This window comes from Miniopterus schreibersii, assembly GCF_964146895.1.
Source record: "Miniopterus schreibersii genome assembly, chromosome: 4".
NCBI lineage: Eukaryota > Metazoa > Chordata > Mammalia > Chiroptera > Miniopteridae > Miniopterus > Miniopterus schreibersii.
In genome coordinates, this window is record NC_138105.1 from 43375455 (window position 1) to 43402000 (window position 26546).

Consider the following 26546-nt stretch of genomic DNA (forward strand, 5'->3'; position numbering starts at 1 on the left):
CAAGCTCTTTCAAGTTTTATTTTTAATCTGTTTTAAACTCCAGAGTATTTTAATCAAATCTTTTATATAATATTTGAAGACTGATAAGGACTTTTCTTTAACCATTAAAACAGCTATAAAGCCAATGATAGTGTCACCATTAACATTCACTGAAAAATGACCCAACAATCTCTACTGAGCAAGGATGGAGAAGCGGTTCAAGAGGTTATTTACTCTGAAGAATAAACAGTATGGAGGAGAAGAGACACAACTGATGACTCAGGAGACATAGACTTTTCCTTCTAACCCACTGACCACAGGCATGAGAGAGGACACCCAGGGCAGGGCCTGGGGCTTCGGGGGTGGGGGCAAGGTGTAGCCCTGCCCACCTTTCCTCTGCTCTCCCCTCTCCTCAGTGGACACAAATGTCTACACATGTCCAGTGTATGAGGTGGGGGAAGTGAGCAGAAGTAGGTACACTTAGGGTGGCATTTCCAAATTTGCTTCCTCTTTCATAACAGATCACAAACCTCAGCAGGGCCCCTTCTTTTCCGCTCAATTTTCTTTCAAGATTGTTCCCCACCTGGGCCCCCACACAGAACTGGAGGGTCACTATCTCAGTACTTGTCCACCTTCATCTTTCAGCTTTGAACACTTGGCTCCAAATATCTGTGGCGTTTACATGTACTGCTTATCAAAGACACCTAAAGTATTGCTTCGTAACTAGTAATGTCAGTAGGCTAAACGCTAACATGGCCTTTTGTAAGGCTATGTTAGCCTGGGCAGGAAAAATACAAATACATTAACTTAAAATATCATTTTTAGGAGACTTCTCCAGATGAAGAAATATTTACCAAATGCTGATTAGTGATCTCCTTGAGAGAAACAAAAATAACATTAAATAGGAAAAAAAATTAAAACTAAAGGGCTTTAAAAAATTAATGAAAATGTTTTCTTATCCTAAGAAAACGGCTGCCAAGCCTATAGCAACCGCTGGGACAGTGGTTCTCAGCTCTAGTGAACTCAAGACAACAGGCAGAGCTTTGTGCAAGTGAAGATACCCAGGTTCCATTCAGATTTACTGCAGGAGAAGGGCACGCGTGAGCGTGTTTAACACGAACCGACAGATGAATCTGATACGTGGTGAGAACTGAGAACCTGAGAACGGTCCTACGGGGTCGCTTAATTACACAGTCCTCCCAGGCTCCCCATCAGTGTCATCTTTCAAATGTGGCTTAAAATTTCTAATCTGATTCAACTTCATTTATCTAAAAATATGAGTACATTCAGAATGGGAAAGTGTTTTTGCTCTATGGGATTTAAGTTTTTGCTTAAAAAACAAAACAAAACGTGAGCCAATTAACACATGCTATTTGGAAGCAAGGCCAGTGCCTGCTTTTTCATTGCTCACGAGGAACAGCTGGAATTTCAGGGGCATGCAGTGGGACTGATAGACTTCTTAAACACTCTGAGACCCTCCTATACGAATTAGATAAATATCAGTATAAAAAATTATATAGTAACAGAATAACTGCTGATTTTCATCACTATTTAAACATTTTACACTATTATGCTTTGAAAACAAATATGGCACAAGACGCTGAAGGAAGAATACAGAACAATTACATCCTATTTTCATGATGTAACTCAGCAACTGCCTTTATATTGTTGTTGACAGATCCAAAGAATGAAGCAGCACATTCTGAAGAAACCATTTTTATTAGCTCTGCCTGTTCATCTTTTAAGAGACTCTGTCAAAATGTAAATCATTATTTTTGAATCAGTAAATAAAGGATTCAGCAAATATCCTGACTCTTCTTCCATCTTTATTGTCCCAATTTATTACAGAGAACTTTTATGTTCCTTTATTAATCACTGTGATGAGTATGTATTTTATAATTTGATAAATTAATAAAAAACATATTTTTAAATTTTCTTTACTGATGTGTAAGAGAGAGAGAGAGAGAAACATCTATTTGTTGTTCCACTTATTTATGCATTCATTGGTTGATTCTTGTTTGTGCCCTGACCAGGGATTGAACCCAAAACCTTCACGTATAGGGATGATGCTCTAACTAACTGAGCTACCAGGCCAAGGCTGATAAAAATATTTCTAAAATCTGTTAGAATTGGGTTAATCTTTAAAAGGTATGCTATCTGACCCTCGAAAATCATCACTTTAAAAGATCCTAATTATATTGCCCAGCCGGGCGTGGCTCAGCAGTTGAGCGTCGGCCTGGGATCCAGGCAATCAGGGTTCGATTCCCGGTCAGGGCTTGATCAATGACTCTCTCATCATTGATGTTTCTGTCTCTCTCTCTCCCTCTCCTTTCCTCTCTCTGAAATCAATAAAGATATATTAAAAAAAAATAAAAGATCCTAATTATATTAAATATTATACATATTTACTACCAGAGACTGAAGGACTGTTAGAAAGTTATCTCAATGGTTTTCTGTACATGCTAGAGGTGAGAACAGAGGGTTTATTGTAACATAAATAGCTTCCTCTCCCCATGTTCACAATCACAGTATTTTACTGTGAAAATGGGGAGAAGAGGATATTTATTCAGAAAACCAAAAAGCAGCAGATCATTAGTCTCTAGATTTTCAAATGGAGAAAGACTGAGTTGTACTCCTCAGTGGATATGTCTGTTAACTGAGAGTAAGTGAATTCAGCGATTATAACTTTGGGAAATCAGAGTCTGAGGAAGACAGTGCAACTGACAGGCAGGAATTCTTCCCCTAGATGACTGATGGCCCCCTTCTCAGATGGCTGAGTTCGGTAGACGAAGGATGCTTGGTTATAGGCGGTTTCTTCTCCTTCCCTACTATCTCTTACACCCCTCATCCCATAGCCCAGAGCTCATCCCCAATCTTAGAGCCTGACATTTAGGGAAAGAGAACAACTCAGGTATTGCGAGATGCTCTACAAGAGAATGTCTCCTTAAATATTAACTGGTGATTAAAAAAAACAACAAGCTTAAGAGTTGCTTTACTTCTGCTTTTTGTGTTGTGTTGTGTTTTATCAAAAAGCCTTGAACTCACCCAGCAGGCGTGGCTCAGAGGTTAAATGTCAACCTATGAACCAGGAGATCATGGCTTGATTCCCGGTCAGCACATGCCCAGGTTTCGGACTTGATCCCCACTGGGGGGCATGCAGGAGGCAGGCAATGATCAGTGATTTTCTCTCATCATTGATGTTTCTATCTCTCTCTCCCTCTCCCTTCCTCTCTCTGAAATCAATAATAATAAAAGCCTTGAACTCTAAAATAAAGCCTTAGTCATTCTGTTCCAAGAAGCATGAAAGGCTATTATTTTGGTTTGTCAATTTCCTTACTAAAAACTGACACCTTTTTTACTTCTAAATATAGGGATAACTTCTAATATGTGAATAAAAATCAGGGGTTGAAACAATTGCTATGCTTTAAGAGATGCTCCACAATGAACACGTGACTGTAACTGTTACGCGTTCATACCGGAGGTGCATCTGCTACCCTCTGACGGCTATCTGTACTTAGAGCGGCTTTCTGAAAAAGGGGTCAACGTGTGCCTTGTCACAGGTCATGGTTTGTGCCACAGGCACCTATAATCTGGGCACAGGAGCCTGTGGAGGGCAAGGGCAGCGAGGCAAAGGCAGCCATTTGTACCCCCTGGAAGGCTCAACCTGGTCAGAAGCTCTGTTCTGGACAATGACCCACCCACTGGCCCCGACCCCTCTCGGGAAGTCTGGATATAGGACACTCACTGCCAAGGAAGCTGACAGACAGACAGAAGACAGTAAGTAGAACATGAGTAGTGAAAACCTGTGTAAGCAAAAGCAACAAGGTGGGGAGGAGAGCGCAGTGGAAAGCAGGTAAAAAGAGAAAAAAAAAGTCAAAAGAGACAAGTCCTAGAACTGAAAACCTGTTGTGTTCTAAATGACACCTCAGCCAGCAAAATTATCAGTATCCTTACACCAAAAAAACTCCACCATCTGAGGTAACCTGAAAGACTGTAACAAGGATGGGAAGTGCCATAAACAAAACAAAAACAAGCCCAACAGCCCCATTATTTCACCAGAGAGGTAGGAAACAACTGTGTGTTACAGAGAATATCAGGGGCTGTGCGGACGTGAAAGGCTGCTGATGGACCAGTGACAAGAAAACCCTGTTTCTGAGACAGTGCTCAGAGGGAGAAAGGGCGCTCTGGCCCCCGGTCTCGGTCTCCTGAGACCATCAAGGCCGAATGACAAGGTATCCTGGACCCAAAAGGCTGGGAAGAAAGACTGAGATGATACCCTGTGAGGAAGGATGACAGCTGAAAAAGTTAAAGGGAAAATGGAGCCCGGCGGGCGTGGCTCAGAGGTTGAGCACCGACCTGGGATCCAGGAGATGGTGGTTCGATTCCCGGTCAGGGCGCATGCCCGGGTTGCGGGCTCCATCCCCAGTTGGGGGCGTGCAGGAGGCGGCCGATCAATGGCTCTCTCATCATTGATGTTTCTCTCTCTCTCTCCCCCTCTCCCTTCCTCTCTCTCAAATCAATAAAGATATTTAAAAAAAAAAAAAAGGAAGCACCAAAGAACATCTGTCTACACAGGAGAATGTTTGCAACGTCCCTGGGTTGCGCGATTAAAAAGACCCAAGGACAGCGGCCTGCGTGAGAAGGCTGGCCAAGGCTGAGCCCACACGCGGCACGCTCCTGGCGGCCGGACCTCTGCCCGAAGGCCCGGGCTGCTTCTGCTCTAAGACGCCACGAGTCCTAAGACGCCAATACAATTAGCGTTTCAAAGAAAATGAATAAAAACCAAATGTCCATATTGACTGCAAATTATAATCACAGTTACAGTGTGAAAGGAAAAAAAATGCCTTGGAATTGAAGAAATATAGAACATCTTTAAATTCTATCTGCTCTGGCACCAATCCTGAACTTTCCGCCATGAAACGTGCAGGGTAAAAATACCGGTTGTTTAATTCAAGTAGTATCACTATGACAATTAATATGGCCTAACTTATATTTGGAGATTGAAAAAACCACGCTTTCACTGATTTACACAAATGTGCTATTTCCTCTTCTTCAAGGCTCGAAAGCCCCACTGCAGGCCTCGCGGCCTAGAGGCCAGAGGGGTGAAAGGAGGGAGGCGTCTGAGGAATGGGGCTCTCCCCGTCGGTACACCTGGGCTTTCTTCGCTTCTCCAGGCTGCTTGCCTGTTCTGCCTCCGGGGACCCGTAGAGATATAAAAATTGTTTTTCTTATTGGATTTCTGATATTAAACCTACTCTTCTCACTGGCGTCAATCCTGCAATTTCTCTCACCAGAGCTACGCTGCCTGTGAGTTTTGCAGGGGACCTAGCCGACCAGCTGCAGCAAGGTGCTGGCCAGGTAAAGCCAATTTCCTCAAGTCAGAAGCTCGTTCTCTCTCGCTGGGCTTGGTGTGTCTGTCAGGATTCTGTCACTCTTTGGTCCCTGGGTCATTTGTTTTTCACTCACTTCTGCATTTCAGTTTTTAAAGTATTTCACAGCAGAGGACTCGCTGATGTTTCTGTCTTCCCCCCCCGCCCCCCACCCTTTCTTCCTCCCTGTTCAGGGAAAACTCCTCCTTTGGCTATCTGGATGTCTAATTTCCTTTTTCTAATTCTTTTACGTGTTCAGTAGCACTATCAGTTATCTTCTTTCTCCTTTCTCTTTTGTTCCAACTACTGAACTCTCTTTTCTTCAAATTTTATTATAAAACATGTTCATATTATTCACAAACTAGAAAACAGAGGAAGGGTGACTTATCCATAATCTTCACTAACACCATCATTTTTGCTATTCTAACGTTTTTTCATGGGAGTTGTTTCATGTATAGTTGCAATCACAGAATAAATGACCCAGATAATTTTGCATTACTAATTTTTTGTTACAAATTTTTCATAAAGTATTCTATGTCGTCATGAATTTTCATTGCCATGATTTTACTGACTGATTATATGGAAGACTTTTAATTTAAATATTTTCCTCTCTTTGGTTCTGATCTTATCAGTAATGCACAAGACTGACTGTTTCTTTGGACGACTCCCAGCATTTTAGCATTGTGCCTCTTCAATTTTTAACCTAGCTGCCTTCTCTCTGCCTCCCAAAAAGCAACCACGATGTCCGCTGTTGCTGCTGCTTCCTGCCTCTGAGATCCTCTCTTTTCACAGGACATGTTCCATTCCAAGAGGGAAGGGTGGACCCGATCTGGCCACCCTATAAAGGCTCCAGGTGAACTGAGTAAAAGTGGTTGCTGGGATTAAGGAAAGCTGCAGATATGTGATGGAAGTAAACTGAAACCAGAATTAGGATTATCCTGGGGCTTGTGAAGTCTACATTTTTTAAAGCTACAGGAAGCAAGATTTTAATATTTTAGAGTCTTCATTAAAGGAATGTAAAAAGGCGCTTCATAGCATATCTAATAAAAAATGAGACACAGGGAGGTGGTTTGGAAAAGAGGAAAGATGACTGAATTAGAATCCTTTATAGAAATTTTTTAAAAATTTAAGTATAGTTAGTATATAATATTATATTAGTTTCAAGAGTACAATATAGTGACTCCATATTTATATACCTTACAATGCAATCACCGCACTAAATCTAGCAATCATCTGTCACTGTGACTACAATGCATTTTCCAGGTCTCTAACACTATGATCTTGAATTCCAAGTTCCTCATCTGTAAAGTGGGAGGCTTGGAATAGGAAAAAACCCTCTAAGATCCCCTCTATATTCTAAGGCCAAAGTGCAGACAAGCAGAGACACCCCAAAGGACTCATTTTTGATCTGAGGGCCACTTAGCTTTCAGACTATGCTTTATATATTTTAGGAGAGTCTCTAAAAGACATGAATAGCTCATCCTCTTCAGAACACTGGCATGGAAAAGCAAAGTGATTAATTCCTTTGGCGAAGGAGGTAAATTCTCCTGTATATAGAACCAGGACTTTTTTTTAGCTCTCTTAATAGGGGCTATAGTAAGAATGGCAGGCCCAGCTTGGGGCGAGAAAAGCTGTTATTTTCCTTTCCATTTCTCTGTTGACATTCTCACATCTCCTGCTATATTTTCCTTTGCATGCAGCCTAAAGCTCAGCAGGGTTTTTTAAAGAAAAGGAATAGTACTTGTGGTGGGAGGGAAGGAGTGGATCTAGACAAAAGGGAAGAGGCACATTTTATGGCTTGATTTCCTAAGAAATACAAACCTACTGCTCTTCTCTCTTCCATCCACTTTCTAAGGGAGAGCCTGCTTTGGAAGCATGGTTAGGATTACATGCTAACCAGCTGATAGGATAGGAAAAAAAGTTATCCTAAACTATATTGGATCGGTAAAGTCTTTAGATGGGAATGGCTAATTCTGTTTCTGGAGTCGTGATCATTCACTAACAGAAAATGCCTCCCCAGTATTATACTGGGTTGTCACCTGCCTTATCCCTCAGAAGAGGTGGCGGGGAAGATGGCTGGATACAGAGACTGGCCAGCTCTGCTTTACTGGGAAAGCAGGGCTGACAGTGCAACATGTCTGAAGAGGTTTTAATTTAATTTACTTTTTAAAAAAATATATGTTTTTATTGATTTCAGAGAGAGGAAGGGAGAGAAAGAGAGAGAGAGAGAGATAGAAACATCAATGATGAGAGAGTCAATGATCGGCTGCCTCCTGCACACCCCCTACTGGGGATCTATCCCCCAACCCCGGCATGTGCCCTGGAATCAAACCGCGGTCCCCTGGATCATAGGTGGTGCTCAACCGCTGCGTCATGCTAGTTGGGCTAATTCACATTTTTAATTTTAAAAATCGCCTTGCATCAAAAGGTTAAATTTTGCATTACTCTTAAAAAAATATATACATATATAATAAAATCGCTTGCATTTCTTTTTGCCCAAATGGAAGCTAAAAATGAGGCTTCAAAATTAGTTATAAAAGAAAAAGGGAATCACAACATATGTGACTGCAACTGGATAATTAGTAAAAGTTAATTATTTAATCCATGAACAGAAGTGGTTAAATTATAATTTGACCCTAAAGAAAATACTACTTTCATAAATATTAATTTCCACTCTGTTCATTTTGATAGCTTTCTATTAAAAAGTTTTACCAAAACCCTCTGGTCCTATCCTATGTACTCAGAAACCAACAACAAATCACATAAATCCTGTTTCATGTCCTGCCAAACCTCACAATCAGTGTGGACACTAGTACTAAGCCTGAGTGTCACAACATGCCAGAGCTGCAGTTTGTAGATAACCTGGGCTATTTGTAAAATGCCAATTTACAAACAGTGGGCCTATAACATGCAGCAGTGATGTGGGGCATGGGCTTTGGCATTAGAACAGAGGTTTGAGTTCTGGCTCTGCCACTCCCTGGTTTGAGGCCTTGGGCCAGCTCTTGAACTTCTCGGTGCCTCCATGAACTCACCTCTAACACAGATAGATGAATGTACGTATTGCATGGTGTTGACATACATAAAGGGCTTAGCAGTGTGCTTACAACATGGAAGGCCTCAAAAATGCCAGTTATTCATTCGTTCATTCAACAGTTAGCTACTGAACACCCACTTTGTGCCAGGTGCTCTCCCAGTCACTGGAGATAAAGCAATGAATAAAACAGTTGAAAATTCCTCCCTTGGCGGAATGCATATTCTAGCAGAAAATAACATCCAACAGCGAAATGGTGCTTACACTTATTTACAATTATTGTCAAACCAGTGGGTCTCAATGCCACCAAGTGGACATTCAGCAAAGTTTGGAAACATTTTTGACTGAAACGACTGGCATATATGAGGTAGAGACCAGGGGTACTGATGAACATCCTACAATGCGCAGAGAGTTCTCCACAACAATAAACTCCCTGGCCCACAATGTCAGCAGTGCAGAGGCCGAAAAACCCTGTCCTCAAGGTTATGTATTAACCTAGTTCATCCCTAAAACAACCTTCTGAGGTAGGAATTATATGTATGGCGATTTTGTTATTTTTTATAGCAACCAACAGTAACTGCATTTTATAGAGAGTATACTTCATGGTAATATTTATATGACATGTCAATATATTACATAATAGTTGTGAAGTTATATAAAATTATATACAGATGCTTTAAAAATACCTTCCTAGTGTATATGTGTGTGCTTAAATACAGATGATGGTTTTAAAAAACTGAGTTAGTGTTCCTTCTGCAACCAGTGGCTGCACAATTTTAAATTATTAATCTCTCCTAGTGCTCACTCACATGCTCTAGAAGGTGATCTTTTTGTGGCACATCTGCAAAGATTTGGATATTAGAAGAAGAGAGCATTGTGTTATACTAGAAACACCAGACCAGGAGCCCCCAGATCCTCTATCTAGCTTCATCACCTCACTGGCTGGGGCATCTGTGGGCAAGTCACTTAATTTCACTAAGCACATGAGGGTTACCATCACCCAAACACGGGCAATAATGTCTTTCAGATAATGTGTGAAAGTGCCACAGAAACTTCAGTGAGCATTACCACTCTCACACCACTGACATGGACTGAGGGCTCACTTTCTTTTCACTGCACGTTCGCTCATTGAATCCTCACTAGAGCCCAGGAGGCAAGTGCACTGATCAGAGCAAGTGGGAGAGAAGGAGACCCAGAAACTGGAGACCCCGAGGCCAGGAAGCGGCAGAACAGGGGTTCCCGCCAGGCGTTCTGCCTCTTAACCGGCAGGGGCCCCTCTGGCCCAGCTGCTGAATACAGCAATATTTGATGTGTAAGTAGTGGTGATTTCTTCAATTCTTTTCTTTTCTAGCTTCCGCATTTATTAAATACTTAGAAAGGTCTTCTCTACTTAGAAAATATTTTTTTATCCAATTTTTTTTTTTTTTGGTATTTCTGTAGTTATATTTCAAAGTTTAAATCTTTGAAATATGCAGCATTTATTTTGGTGGATAATAAGAGTTTGGATTCAACTTTCTTGTTTTCCAGATGGCTTCCCAGTTGTCACAATAACTTCTGTTGAATAATCTACCCTTTCCCCACTGATATGAATTGCCAACTTTATTACATACAAAATTCTCATATTATTTGAATCTGTTTCTTGACTTTCTGTTGATTTGACAACCAGTAAACAAATACACAGGCTCTTTTACTTACTGTAGCTGTATCATATGTTTTGCTATTTGGGACAGCTAGCTGCCCTTATTATTTACCTTTCCAGAATTCTGCTGGCTCTTCTTTAGAAACTTAGAACCATCAATGGGTATTTTTGTTAGGATTGGGTTATATTTATAAGTTAATTTAAGGAAAGCTGATACCCTTAGGAGGTTGAGTCTTCCCATCCATGGATGCTGTGCACTTCTGTGTTTGGTTCAAGTCTCTGACCTCCTCCCCACCTCTCTTTGGTGAGCTCCTATAACATCTTAACGTTGTTCTCATACAAGTCTTCCTTTATTACATTTACTCCTAGAGGTAGGAATGTATTCCTATCAGGTTAATGTTATCACATGTATGTATTATTTATAAAGAGATATGGTAATAAAAACTGTTAGCTGCAATGTTATATAAAAAGCCATTCATTTTTGTTTTGGTTATGTGCCCTGTTCTTAAAACCTTTGCAAACTCGTGGTTGAAAATGTCACTAGAACCAAAGCCACATAACATACTTCTTTTTAACTCCTGTTAAGGCATACTTTTTTTCCAAATATGTTTTCACATGAATATAGAACTTTAAGTTAGAGTTTTAGAAATCTTTGCTCTATGTTAGTCCATCTTAAATTCTGGGGGTACATAGAGCCTAATGGTATTATATTACATATTAACAATTTTTATTGAACTAAAAAGACAAAACTTACCTCCCAAATTCATTCCTGCTTGAAGACATTTCTGAAGTCTGCAAGCAGGACAATTCTTTCGTCGAATCTTATCAATGATGCAATCATTTCTTCCAGCACATAAATAGTTGTGTTGCCCTGAATAAATAATAATAAAAAATTATTAATATAAAGACCATTATACTGATATAAATTACTAACATAGATATTCAGAATATAAAATTTCCTCTTTCTAGTCTTGAAATCTCTTTTTCAAAGAAGCAGAAAGGAAACATGATTTATGGGTAATTTAGGCACAGGGATGATCAGCTTAACACAGCTGAGACTTTAGATTACAAATGATAAGATTAACACTATACTTATTTCCAACAGGTCCCCATTCACATAAGGAGAGGTACTCTCCCCCACTGTTTAAATATTATGACAGCTACATGGAGCATTCAGGTGACAGTACATATTATACACGCAGGCCCCACAACGGCACTGATCTAAAGGAAGGTCCTGCTACAGCTGTTTAATCTGCTATGCCTGCACACCGCTTACAAATGAGATTTCAATAAGAAAATTTTCAAATTATACAGTAATTATTTCAAATGTCTAACTATTTCATTTTACAGATGAAACTGGAACAAAAATATTCAGATGTGAGACTATGCTTAGAGAGTGGCATCTACTGGCAACAGGCCTAGCTCTATTATTCATTTACTTATTTTAAAAAAATCTATAAGACATCTAGTAGGTACCAGGCCTATCTATTATAAACACTAGGGATACAATAATCAGTAAGACAGACAAACATCCCTGATCTTGTTAACTTTCACTCAATTGTGGGGAGAGAGACAACAGACGAGGTAATTAGGTAAAATGTACAAATGCTGTACAGTAATACACTCCAGGGAAGAAAATGAAGGGAAGGAGCATATAACACAATGCAGGTATGGGAGGACACGGGAGGATATCGACATTTTAGAAATAGTGCATACAGGGAGGGCCTCATTCGAAGGTGATTTCCAATGAAATGTCTAAAGGAAATGAAGGCTCTGTGTCGATATCTTGGGGAAAAAATACACCAGGCAGTGGGAAAAGCAAATGAGGTAGGGGCAGGGGTGGGGAGGCTACCTGGCATGTTTAAGAAGCAGCCAAGTGGGAAAGAACAGAAAGAATGAGTGGAAAGCAAGAGGCGATGAGAAAGAGCTACGGTGAGTCAGCTCATGTAGGGCCTTGGAGATCATATTTGACTTTGACTTTGTGGAAAGGGAAGCTACTAGCTTAGAGGACTTTGAGCAGAGAAATGAACTGATGTGATTTACATTTAACAGGATCACTCTAGCTGCTGTGTTGAACACTGACTGCAGTGGGTTAGGGAGAGAGGAGGGGAAAGCCGAGGGAGGAGGCTGTCACTGTAATCCCAGGGCGAGGTCAGTGGGGTAGCAGTGACAATGGGGAGAAGTGGTCAAATTCTAGATGCATTTGAAGCTACAGCTACTAGGATTTGCTGACAGACCAGAGAAACAGGTTAGTTACAGAGGCATTAAGATGCTTGGGCGGAACAATTAAAAAAATGGAAATGCCACAGATCAAAATGGAGAAGACAGTAGGAGCATGTATTTGATGGGTACCCCAGCTACACATCTAGGACGGGTTGTTTAAGAGGCCTGAGAGGTATCTAAGGAGGTGTCAAATCGGCAGTGAGATACACAGGTCTGGAGTTAGGGAGAAGTCTGGTCTGGAGAAGGAATCAGCTTGTGGTCTTTATTTTAAGCCATGAGACTGGACGAGATCATACAGAGAGTGAGCAAGACTGGAAAGAGAAGGCTCTGAGGACTGAGTCACTGGGCACTGCAAACATGCAGACAGAGCAGAGCAGAGGGAGTGAACAGGCGCGAAAGCGCACCCTTCAGCCTAATGCTATCATGCTCCCTTGGTTGAGAATTACTAAGGAAATTACACAAAATACTCAATAAAAGTAATGTGTGTTGCTCAATACAACTAAAATAATTTAACGCAGAGCACATTCTCAGCAACATTATGGCAAATCTTAGTAATAATGATAAAATGCCAGCAATAGAATAGGGAAAACTATCAAAGTGAAGAAATGAAACCCCACCACTACAATAATCTAATGAGTTATTTAAAAATTGAAGGCTCTTTTGAGTAGGTGTAGATAATTACACAATAGTAACCAATAGGTAAAGACTCTAACTGTGGAACTGCGTAGTCCCACAGTCACAGTCATTTAATATATGTAGTTCGAGTCACAGAAATGAGAGAATAGGTGAGAAAAAATATAAGAAAATTTCCAAGTTAAAATAAAACCACAACTCACAAATCCAGAAAGCTTAGAAATACCCCAAAAGATAAATAAACAAAAATTTTAAAAAACCACTATGGCAGAACATAAATTGCTAAAAAAAACAAATATAAAAATACTTAAAAGCAGCCAGAGAAAATAATAATAATAATAATAATAATAAATAATACATTACATAAAAGGGAACAAAGATAAGAGTAACAACTGATTTTGTAATCAAAACAAATAAGGTCAGAAGAAAACACATAGTATCTTTGAAGACGGTCAACTCAAAATCAATGAAAACATTTCTCAAAATGAAGGTAAAATAAACACAATTTTGGAAAAGCTAAATCTAAGAAAATCTGTTGCTAGTGGAACCACATTATAAGAAATGAAAAACAAAGTTCTTTACGCTGAAGGAAAATATCAGATAGAAATTTAGGTGTACATAAAAAATTGCTTTTCAGCCTTTTGGCTAAGATCAAGTGTAGATGAACAGAAAAGAATGGAAATGATAAATAGATGGTAAAAGGTAAATAAACTTTCTTTTCTTAAATTCTTTAAAAGTCAAATGATTGTTTAAAACCAAATAATAAAAATGTATTATGAGCTTTATAAAATATGTATGAGTAACACATCTGAGAACATAGCAAAAAAAAACCTCCAAAAAACCCTAGGAAGGAATATAAACAAAATTCTACCACTATAAGTTTCTTATATTACACTTGAAATGATATTTGAAATTGTATATGTGAAACTAATTCAGGGTAGACTGTAAGTTAAGAGCACATCCTGTAATTCCTAGAGCAGTGGTTCTCCAAGTATGGTCCCTGGACAACAGCATCAGAATCACTTAAGAACTTATCAAAAGTTTAAGTTTACAAGCCCCACTCCAGGCGTACTAACTCAGAAACTCTGGGGTGAGATCTAGAAATCTATGTTTTATATAATCCTTCAGGTGATTCCGATGCATATTTAGTGTTTGAGAAATATTGCCATGAAGCAACCACTAGAATAATAACACTAAGAATTATAGCTTAAGAGACAATAGAGAAATAAAACGGCATATGAAAATAATACTCAACCCAAGAATGACAGAAAAGGAAAAAACAAGGGAACTAATAACAGAGGGACCAAAAAGAAAACAAACGCCAAGACAGATATAAACCCTAATATAGCAATAATTACATTAAATGTAAATGGTCTAAACACTCTCATTAAAAGTCAAAGATAAGTACACTGGATTTTTAAAAAAGCAAGATTGAAGTGGGTGTTCAGATGTATTTTAAATATAAAGGTACACACAAGTGGAAGGTTAAAAGATGGAAAAAATCTACACAATGTAAAATAGAAGCATGAGAAAGCTGCTATGGCTATATTAAAGTCAGACACAGTAGACTTCAAGACAAAGAATATCACCAAAAATAAAGTACGCCATTTTATAATGATCACATTGATACATAACAATCCTAAATATAAATGCATCTAATAGCAGGACTTTGAAATACATAAAATAAAAACTGATAGAACTAACAGTTCTATCAGTTTATAAAAATATAAACCCCAAATCATAGCTGGACATCTGCACACTCCTTTCTCAGCAACTGGTGGGACAATGACTAGAAAATCAGTTAGGATACAGAAGATTTTAACAATATTAGCAAACTCCTTGATCTAATTAATACTTAGGTCACGCAACTGCACAATACACACGTTCTTCTAAAGTGTGAATAGAACATTCCCTGAGATAGACCATATCCTGAATGACAAAAAAGTCTCAAACCAGAAAAGGATTGAAATCATGCACATGTTTTCTGACCATAAAGGAACTAAAATAAAAATCAATCACAAAATGATACCTAGGAAAACCCACATAATTGAAAATTAAGCAACAGACTTCTAAATAATTTATGAATCGGAGAAAAAATTCACAAGGAAAGAGACGGAATACTTCAAACAGAATCAAAATAAAAACTCAACATATTAAATTTGTGGGGTGCAGCTAAACAGTAGTTACGGAAAAATGTTTAGCTTTATATACTTATATTAGAAAAGAAGAAAGGTTTAAAGCTGAGGATCTAAGATTCTACCTTAAGAAACCAGAAAAACAGAAACTAAACTCCAAGCAAATGAAAGGAATGAAATAATAGTGTATAAATCAATTACAAAGAAAAAAGACAAGCAATAGAGGAAAACCAAAGGCCAGAAGTTGGTTCCTTGTTAAGATTAATTAATTAGGAAATAGCACATAGGCTGGGAATTCTGTTCCATGTCTTCTCGCCGTGGGCCCCAGGCTGATGGAGCAGCTACCACAGTGAACACTGTGAGTCTCATGGCAGAGGGGCTGCGGAATCTGACTACGAAAGCCAATGCTCCAGCCAAGAAGGGACTCAGATCTAGTCTAATGATCCCAATTCAATCACAAGGGGGGGAGGAATTAGAATTTTATCTTGTGCCCAGATGGCAAAGAGCTTGAAATATATGGGGAATCTTACTGAAGACCACCTCCGAGAATGGGAAATGAGAACATGAAATTCAGCTTCCATATACGTTCCTCTCTGAAGTATTAAGCCATTTACATTATTGCTTTTTGGGGGGATAAATTAATTTTAATAGAGTTGAGGGCTCTTTCTGTAAATAGCTAAACTTTTCAAAATATTAATAAGAAGCTACCAGCTTCTACTACATTTTCTTTTAGAAGAAAAGAAACATCTATAGGTGACTTCAATAAAGAGTGCGATCCAGTGACTAACCCACCCCCCAGTCCAAAAACCCACAACTGAGTTTACCAATGCAAGTACACTAATAGGCAAACGTGCTCAAGAATCTGTACAAAAAATTGGAAATGAAATAAATTAAAAGCTTATGGGGAAAGTGCAAATGTCCCATAATTTTCAAATAGATTATATTTCTCATAAAAATTTAGAGAAAGTTCTGTCTGGCTAGCTGGTAGCACGCACAGTAATAGATACTCCAAAGGAAAAAAATGCACATCTCACAACATGGAGAGAAATCAAAGCTTAAAGTAAATGGGATATGATTGAAGATTCCAAATATTCCTTTAAAATGAAACTTTTGTACAAAGGTGCTGAGCATCCACTGATAGGCACTATGACACTCTACTGGATACTACGAAGAATCCGTCTAACAAGCTAATGGAGAAAGTAGAGACGTAGTACAAACAACATACTGCTGGCAGATAGTGGCTAGTGAATAAATGCTGATAGAATGAAGACACGGTTACCAATAAATTAATACATGTACAACATACAGAATTTACATGTTCATATAGTTTGTTGCATACAGACACAAACCCACACAAGATCTTCTGGCTCCTAAGTAATGGGCTCACAAAAGACCCATATGTACAAATCATTTCTGTCTCATCTCTGGAATCAGACCTTTCAGTCCCCCTCTAGGCATATACATTAAGAAAGAGAACTCTGAGGACTTGCAAAGCAGCAGCAGAGGGTTCTGGGAAGGGCAGGGACAGCTTTCCCCAGGGTCAGTATCCCAAGCAGGATGAGTGGATCTCCTTGGTGTCCTAGGTCCTAAATATACAGTGCACATCATTCTCCACTGAAGTTGGTTAGGATGCCCGAGATCATAACCATTACAGAGTCATCCGGATGTAAAAAGTATCTTGTTTTTAAGAATGAAAATCTGTCCAGTAGGTCCCAGGGAACTTCAGTCACTCATCCATCTGTGTGTACTATTCAACATACTTCCTGAGGCAGTGGCAGCTTTTTGGAGAAAAGGCACTCATTCTAGAAAACAGAAAGCTTCCAAGATTAGAGTTGATCTCTATGGATGGGATACCAGGAAGCTTAGTTAGCATATGTGTGACATAAATTCACACACAGGGAAATCAGAAGTACTCAACTCAAAGGAAAAATGCCTGTGGACTTAGAAAAGGTGCATTTAAAAAAAAATCTGAAGTATCGTTTTTTTCTATTGTTTTCAAGTATGGTATTGGTTTTAACTGTAGAATATATTAATGAGTGTTTACAACTTAAGTTCATTATTCAAATTTACTGAACTTGTCTTTTATTTATTTATTTATTTATTTATTTTTAAATATATCTTTATTGATTTCAGAGAGAGGAAGGGAGAGGGAGAGAGAGAGATAGAAACATCAATGATGAGAGAACCACTGATTGGCTGCAGCCCACAACCTGGGCATGTGCCCTGACCGAGAATCGAACCCTGATAGCCTGTATCTTAGGTCGATGCTCAACCACTGAGGCACGCCCGGCTGGGCTGAACTTGTCTTTTAAATCTTTCAATTACTTTGGAATCAAGAACCAACTTTTTGTGATATTTGGGCCGATCTTAAGTGAGAAAATACAGATTGGGTGACGTGGGTCTTGCTTTAAAGCACTGACAGTGTTAGAACAGAAAAGGTGGAAACACAAGAGGCAGTAGGGGGAAGACACAGTGGGGAGGGCATGGCTTTGGGACCAGATACACCTGGTTCCAGTCCTAGATCAGTCAAGAGGGAACTGTGAGACTCTCGGCCCAGCTGCTTAATGGTTTTGAGCCTTAGTTTCCTGATCTATAAAATGGACACAGCAATGCTGACCTTGTAGTGTGTTAGATTCAAATTTATATCTATCTGTAAAAGAAGTACAAAGCTTGGCCTAAGGTAAGGACTTAAAAAAAATTGGTGATAGTGATGTTCCCATCCATCATGTATTTGGTTAGCTCAGTCTTAAAACTAAAAGAAGTATGAGAAAATAAAGAGAACAGACATAGTCAACTCCTAATTAAATCTAAGTGTATGAAGAACTTCCTATGGGAGCGAGTCAAGAAGGCCTCTAGATAAAATGGGCCCACTTGAGGAAAGATAAATACTCAAGCTCTGATCTCATCTTCAAGCCTTAACATTTTCTAAGAGCTGGCAAGGATGTGAGAGTGAAGAGCTATATCCTTAAGGTAAACACAGGGCAAAAAGCAGTACTCTGATCTGTTTGCAACTCAGCTAAGAATTCCAGACGAGGGCTCAAGTCCGTAAGAGTGGTGTGAGATTCTGGACAGTTATAACTTCCTTGTATTGTTGTTACTCATATCCCGTTTTCTAGTGTTACTTAATATTAAAACTCTTAAAAGTGAGCAGGCACATGTGTTTAGAGGCACAAGGAAAGGTGTACCCAGGAGACTGAATTCCATCCTGCCAGGAGCCTTCAGGGAGACTGCACCCCAATGGGTGAGAGTAGGTGGGGGAGCAGATATTTACAGGCAAGCAGGTTGAGGACCAAGGCCTTTGAAAAGAAGAAAAAGAAGTTCTGGAATTGAAAACGGGTTCCCAGACAATGACTGAATTCCATTCAGCAGATTTTTAAAGCAAAATATAAAAAGGTAAAACACAGTCCATTCCTTTCAGACCTTCTGTTCTAGGGGGTAGCATGAGGTGGGAAAGTAAGATGATTACTTGTGAAACTGACCTGGTGAGGCTTTTTAAAGAAAGAAGTGATTGTAGACGAGTGAGGGGATGAAGAAGGCTTTTTGGAGGTAAGCCTTGAAGAATGTTGTGGATTTGAAACATGGAGAAGACAGACATACAGACAGGGCAAGCCCAGGACAAGCCCAGGGAAAGACAGAGAGAGACACAGTTATACATACAGCGAGCAGCTGGTCTGGTGGGTTGAAGCCAGGAAGGGAAGGTCACAGAGGAGCAAGCAGTATCTACACTCTGTGGTGGCCAGAGGGCACCCAGGGGCTGCCCATTCCACATGGGCTCCGGAACCCTCTCTTCTCTTCTGAGTTCCAGACCTACATATCCACCTGATGTCCCCACACTTCAAACCCTCCATGTTTACAAATCAAGCCCAAGTTCCCCCCGCAAAGACAGCCCCTTTCTAGCCTCCTACATTCCCGTCCTAAAGCTACAACCAGTGAAGGGAACTAGAAAGTCAATCCTTGATTGATACCCCTCCCATCTCCCCCAAAACCCCGGGCAAATCTCAATATTCAATGGGACATAGGTCCTGATGATTCTCTCCTGAGTTTCTCTTGCATCCTATCCATGTCCACCAGTACATGTCTCCCCTTACTGCAGGCTCTCTTGGTTAAGTTTCTGAATTGAGTTTGAGCCCTTGCTTACTATCTGTGGGACCTTAGACGTTAACCTTTTTGTACATCACTTTCCTCATCTGTTAAATGGGCATTATCAAAGCACCTATCTCATGTGTTATTCTGAGAATGAATACACCATATAAATGACTTAAAGAGTCTCTGGCATCCAGGAAGGGGCCAATGAAGGGTAGCTGTTACTGTATTATCGCTATTATCATGTATTATTGCATATTATTATTTCAACACACTTGTAACTATTCTACCTGTCTCTACTATTTCCCCACTTCTGAATCAAATGATTCTTAAGCTTCAATTTAAAAGCTTTCTAGCCCTTCCTGGCATGGCATGGCTCAGCGGGTGAGCGTCGGCCTGGGATCCAGGAGATTGTGGTTCGATTCTTGGTCAGGGCACATGCCCGGGTTGCGGGCTCCATCCCCGGTTGGGGGCGTGCAGGAGGCAGCCGATCAATGACTCCTTCATCACTGATGTTTCTCTCTCTCTCTCCCTCTCCCTTCTTCTCTCCGAAATCAATTAAGATATACTTAAAAAAATAAATTAGAGCTTTCTGAAAAAGTAACTCTCACATAGACCTCAATATGTTAAACCAAAAAAAGAAGAGCTACTCTGGCTGACATGAACTTAAGGGACCACCTAGAGCTGCCCTCCATTTCGTACCCATCAGTGACAGGAGGATGTCTGCTGGAAACCTCGGCTCCTTTGAGCACACATTCACGAGGACCCTGAGCCTCCCTTTTCCCTAGAGCCTGAGCAGTGATCCTTCTGAATCACAGATCTGATGACTTCATCCTTCTGTCCTAAGGCATCCTAGTGCCCTTCACTACTTAAACTTTCAAGTCCAAACTCTTAGGTACCTTATTCAAAGTGACGCTGAGCCACTGGGGCACAAGCAGGGTAGGTGAACAGGTGGGCAGAGCTTGAAGGTGTGCTTAGCCAAACATACAGCCATTGCAGGAAAAGTAAGCAAAGCTTGGATCAGAGGCATCTGACACGGTAACATTGCACCGTTATTTTTATTGGTGTTTTTATTATTGGTGCTTTATCATTATCACTACTGGTGTGAAAGACAATGCATTCTGTGGCTTATTTTCACAGAATGGAAAAACTCCAAAGACTGGTCACTTTGGATAGTTGTACCTCTAGTCACGCACACAGACATCTAGGTCAGTCCTGAATCCCCTGCACCATCCTCAGAGACATCCTACGACTGCAGACGGGCAGTGCGGTGCGCAGCCAGCAGGCCCTGCCTGGCCGGAGGGCAGCCCTAGGCTGAGGCAGCACTGAGCACATCTTCCCATTACCTCTTTATTTCTGACCTTAGGAAGGAGTCCAACTGCTGCCTTTCTCTGGCTCCACAAATTTCAAATTCGGTGATATCTACAGATACGCTTCAACTCCACAGCAATATTCTACACCTCTGACTACATCTGGAAAAATCCTCTTTCATCAAGTAAAATACTGAAGTTTTCAGGCAAGATTATATATGGAAAGAAAGAGGTTCTAGAAGCGCTGAAACTATGGTGAACACCTACAGACACCTTTTAGAATCTTTAAAGGAAGGAGCAGGCATTAAACCAGGCAGGAGATTGTGATTCTAGACTAATTAGAAAGCCCCAAATTCTATGTTTCGAAAAACCGACTTATTGTGACACTTTGGGAGCACAGCCCGTCCGTTATAGGTTAATAGTAGAGAGTAAGAATGAACATTGACATTTCCCCTGCCCAGCACCCCAGGTCCTTTCCCATGCCCCTAAAGAACCTGTGCCTGGGGCCTCAGATTGGGCCTCTAGAGGGGACCACTTCCGCCCCCCCAACCTCACTGATGTTTCCTTCCAGGTGGAGGCAACTCCACAGATGGATGCCACACTCCAGGCCTCTCTCTCTCTCTCTCTCTTCCTCACTCTGCCTTGATCAGTAAGTCTAAGAAGAATAAATCTGATCCACTTGCCTCCATGGCCTCCTCTTCCTGCTGGGGGAGGAATCCTCAGGGGACACATGTAGCCTCCAGTCTTGGGGGAGCCTATGCCTGTAGCAATTCTGGGGCTCAGGTAGTGGCCCCCCAATTTGTTTTTGCTCTTACCACTAAGCCATGTCCTTCAACTTAGTTACCCCTCCCAAAAGTTGATATTTTATCTTCCCCCAGCCACTCCTATGTTTCATTTCTCAGCTTGTTCAGAAACCTGGGTGGGGTGATGTGGTTGGTATTTCACAGATGCTTTAGAGATGAAGAGAGAGTCCAAGAGCACCAGGGTCCCTGCCACTTGAATCTCTACAATAGGGATACAATACCAAGTGCATTCCCAAGCCTGGATCCAGGAACAAGGATCCTATGGTCCCCTCCACCTCCTTCCTGGGATCTCGCTCCCCGATTCCTGATTGCCCAGATCTGCAGCTGGTGAAAAGGGAGGGAACCCAGAGGATGTGGTCATTGTGGGAATATAACTGTGGATGACAGTTAAGACTTATTTTAAACTCTTTTCTGTTTTTGTTTTCCTTTTAAAAAACAAGCCGTCAAGAAATTTCAGCACAGAATCTTGTTTTCCTTTAAAACCTTATTTTCATGCTTACCATGTTATGTGACATGTAATTTTCTTTTTCACATTTTTTCCCCAATTTAATCCAAAATCTTTATTTTACAAATAAGAGAATTGCCTTCTTTAGTCCATAAAGATGCATGAATATCCTTCTGGCACCTTTTGTCTGTATCTCAAGTTTGAACTCTGACATTGCTTTCTCATTTCCATGCTGAGGATCCTATTTCCCATGGGATAAAGAACACCTTAGAATATAGGGCAAGAATCTGTGCTAGATTCTTGATGAGTTAATTTGAACCGAACTTACTTGATTGAAATGCATAGGAATAGGCTTGGTGAGATCTAACCATTGTCCTGAATCGGGTCTAACATAGTGGCTTTTCTATTCTTTAATTACTCAGCTTGTATTGCTGCAAATTCCCCAGACACACGCACGAATACTCATCTCCAGGACCCAACAGAAAATAGCCTCTAGGATAAAAACAAAAATCAAACCACAAACTGTACTCTCATTGTGAATTAATATTCATTTCTGTTTCTCATCGGCAGTAGTATGGAAAATCCTGTATGTGAAATGAGGAGACACACTGGGTGAGCTTGAAGATCCCTTCCAGCTTTAACATAAATCATGACCCCCTATCTACTCCTAGGCATTAGTTATCAGGTCTACCCAGTACCGCCTGTTTCTGGAGTAGCTGAGCGTGAATCTGTAAAAGAACTGAACTAAAAGGAACCACAACTTATAAGACAGTTTAATGTTTATCGCTACCTGAATGATATACTGCTCAATAATTTCTTATAAGCCCAAAGTCATTAGCAAGCCTGATGGTTTTGCTGTTGTTACTTTTTATGAAAACACGGGAATTCTGCACTTTAGCAGGAAACCAAACTTTTTAAGAGTCCTCTTCACTTAACCACCCCTGATGGACACTTGAGAATCACCCGATTTTATGGATAATGTAAGTTTCCCTTTTCTTCAAAAAATGCATTCATTTCCAGAAAGGCGATTTCACCGAATCGCTTTTCGAATTAACTTTTTGTTTAAATCTCTCTTTCATTTTGAAAGGTCCATTTGTTGTCCTGCTAGAGGATTTTTTTTTTTTAAAAGCAGTTGACAACTGCCCAGCAACAGCAGCCTGTGTTTGCAGTCACTATTTTGGGCTACATCACATGTCACTTACATAACCTTGTTTAACTGCTCTTGAACCAGTTCGAACAACCTGGGAAACAGATTAGGGCAGTCCCAGCAAATTCCCGCACTGCAGATTCTGATGGGTGATTGCCCCTCCCCCTTCCCATTTTATAATGTCGCAGGGGTGAGTAAGAGGGTGTCCGACAAGAACTGGTTATTCATTGTCAGAGAGAGCTAAAACATTTGATAATTAACTTCCTCTGCGCAGTTTGAACCAGTCAGGTCTGCCCATAATAAACCCATGAACAGTGCTCCCCTGCTGCTGGGGTTTATGAGTGAGTCTGGATTAACATGCTTTCAGGTGCCAGGGGGGGAAAAAAAACTCACTGGAGAAGTATAGGTTGCCTTTGCCACCTTGAAACACAGACCTTTTGAAGTTCTGTTTTCGGGATTCTAAGATTTTAATTTAGAAGTGAGATTGGACTTATTTTTTCTCCTGCAATGTTTCAAGAGTTCTCCCAGTGTGGGTCAGCACAAAGTTCCCAGATAAACATTCCTCTCGCTGGGAAAGGTGTTCGTTTTTTATTTAAGAAAATATATAACTTCTAATGATCATGACTTAAACTGTAGGCACTCTGCATATTTTAATGGAAGATAATAAAAGAAAATGTTATATGATAAAAGCCAAGTTCTTGCTGTAAGCTTTTAACCTTGAGAAACATTTAGAAGGATATGAATAAGAAAAGACAAGCAAGTTATCAGCAAGGAACAAGGAACATTTTTTCAGGAGGAGTGACTGACGTCCCACACACATTCAATAGTAGGAATTTAACCGAGTTGCACTTCACTATGCAAAAACATCTGTTATCTAGATAAACTAATAAGTTATTCAGGGCAGTGGGCAGGGAAGTAACATTTGTTGAATTCCTATTATGTGACAGGTGCTTTACCAATCATATAATTTAATCCTTAATTTAAAAATCCTACGGCGGCAGGCCCTGTAAGATAGGTCATCTTATCCCCGTTTTATCAATGAAGACACAGGCAGTTTATATCGCGTGGCCAGCTTAGCTGGGATTCAGACTGGGAACACTTCCATTGAAGCACTCTTTCTATGGCTCGACATATACTAAAAGTATCCTTAAGATATATATACATAGAGGGTAAAATGGAACAGAGCAGAATCTTTGCAATAAAACAGGCTACTGATAAGGGATCACTTGGACACTGAAATATCGCTAACCACTGTGACACTTGGAAGAGGAAACTGCATGAAATGAGGCAAGCCTACGAGGCTAAGCCTTAGCTGAAATATGCACGGGGTAGCGAATTTACACACCCTTTAACCCACCACTTTCTGCCCGACCCAAATGTACTTCTAAACCCCAGACCTCGAAGCAGACACATGCACAGGCCTGCAGGATTGAAAATGCTTGTGTGCTGGGTCCTTAATGATCACATTTCATTCATTTTCGCCCAACCGGCAAATCTACCAAGATCTCAAAAGCAGAAATGAGGCCCAGGCAGACAGAAGGGTCTCTAGTTCAGGCACTCGCCTCAAACTGTTGGTTAGGATTTGAAGGTCTCCACACAGCTCAGTGGCTCTTTATTTGCCATCTCATGCACAGCCTGGTTTCTAAGCACCCTTGTAGCTCTAAACCCGGGCGAGAGCTGTATTGGTACCAGAGGACAACTGTATCATAAACTTCTAATGACAATCTACGTTTTTGCTAGAAAAGAAATTACGAAACCAGCTGATATGAGGGTTGTTGTTTTTTCTTACACACACATATTAAATTAGACTAGTGTAGGTACTATGGGGCATAAGGTAAAAAGATTCTCTCTCCCTCCCTGATCCACTAGCTACCCGATGCCCTTCCCCAGAGGCAACCACTGTTGTCAGTGTTCCTGTATCTAGGACCCTTGTTTTTTTAACCACAGTAAATACACTGTTTGTTAAGTTAGGCGCTATTATTAATTCAACAAATAACTATTGAGTGGCTATTACATGGCAATTACTGTGATCAGCACAGGGCTGAGAGACGAAGGAGACAAGATTCCTATCCTTCAGGGCCACACGTGGTCCAGTGTGGGAGACAGGGTCCCATTGCAGATCAACCCCCGGGGCAAGAACAGCACAAGGACAGAGTGCTAGGGAACACGAAAGAGGAAGTGATGGCCTCAGCAGTCAGAAAAATCTTCCTAGAAGGAGAATTGTTTGGTCAGCTTCTTGAGGAATGGCTGTGGATGGAAAGAGAGTTAGAGGAGTTTTCTTACTAGGGAAAGAACATACTAGAGAATGAATGTTGTCAAAAGGTATCATATATTTAGCGATGGGTGAGCTTGGTGTGCCTGGAGCACAGGGAGTGTGTGGAGGCAGTAAATGAAGACTGTGAGGACTCCGCATGCTCCGTAGTCTGAACATGAGTGTTAGGCAACGCGGGAGCCAGTCCAGGTTTAATTGGTTTCAGGAAGTTCACTCTGCTAGCTCAGTGGAAGATATCCTGGAATCATGCTCATAATTCAGATGACTTTCTTTTTTTTAATCTTCACCCATGGATATTTTTTCCATTGATTTATTTATTTTTTTCTAGAGAGAGTGAAGGAGTGGGGGGGGGGAGAAATATCGATGTGAGAGCGACACATAGATTAGTTGCCTCCTGCACACACTCGCCTGAAACGCCCAGGGCAATGATCAAGCCTGTAACCTAGTTATGTACCCTTGACCAGGAATTGAACCCTTGACCCTCTGGTCGCAGGCCGACGCTCGAACCATTGAGCCAAACTGGCCTGGGCTCAGATGACTCTTTCAAAAGCAGGTGGTTAGGAAGGACAATTTCCTATCAATCATCCTTTTTTCTGTTACTCCCTAGCCCCAAATGTGTTTTTTTCCATATCTTAATTGCTTTAACATCCACTCATTATCCAAGTGACAACCGCTAAAGCCACTTATTCCTTTCTTGTCCTCCTTGCAAATATTTTACAACTTTTCGATTTTATAACCCAAAGTTGTTGACTTCTGCCTCTTGGGTCCCATCAGTGTCTCAAAGGAACAGATATGTGTATGACTGAGATAAAAATGGCAGTCTTGGAGTTACCTACTTAGCTTGCCAAAGAAGAGTAAATATTTTCTTTTTTAACATTCTAAACAGGCCAGTCCCCCTTTGTCCAAGTATTCCCAATAGAAATGACTCACAATTTTGGTATGTTTGAACCAAAATTCTTGTGCTTATGAGGGAAAAGTGGTAAAAGATGTAAGTCTGTGTACACCAGAACTTGGAGTTGAATATTGGAATTGGATGAGAGAGGGCGAGGGGAGAGGAACTGTGGGAAACTGTCGTATGAAATAAGACAGGCTGTCAACTGAGAATGAGAAGGGCAGGGGTGGATGAGAGACCAGATCATAAGTTGTCTGGAGCAGCCATGGGAATATCACACACAGCATGAAATGGCAGTGAAGAGGCCTGATGTTTGCTAAGTATGTACTACTCTCTAAGCTACTAGGCTGGGAAAGTTGTATTATGATCATATTTAATGTTTATGATGACCTTTTTGTTTTGTTTTGTTTTAAAATATATCTTTATTGATTTCAGAGAGAGGAAAGGAGAAGGAGAGAGAGAGAAACATCAACGATGAGAGAGTCATTGATCAAGCCCGCAACCCGAGCATGTGCCCTGACTAGGAATTGAACCCCGATTGCCTGGATCCTAGGTCGATGCTCAACCGCTGAGCCACGCCCGGCC

The 26546-nt window shown here is 40.6% G+C and overlaps 1 protein-coding gene across 3 annotated transcripts in view; it reads right to left on the bottom strand.

The window, feature by feature from the left end:
- The window catches only part of NR3C2 (nuclear receptor subfamily 3 group C member 2), a 284027-nt gene that overhangs the window by 75022 nt on the left and 182459 nt on the right, over positions 1-26546 (bottom strand). For all 3 annotated transcript variants that reach the window (XM_081136385.1, XM_081136384.1, XM_081136383.1), the window contains exon 4: positions 10773-10889. In XM_081136385.1, the coding sequence (XP_080992511.1) occupies positions 10773-10889 (117 nt within the window). The remainder of the gene's footprint in view (positions 1-10772; positions 10890-26546) is intronic.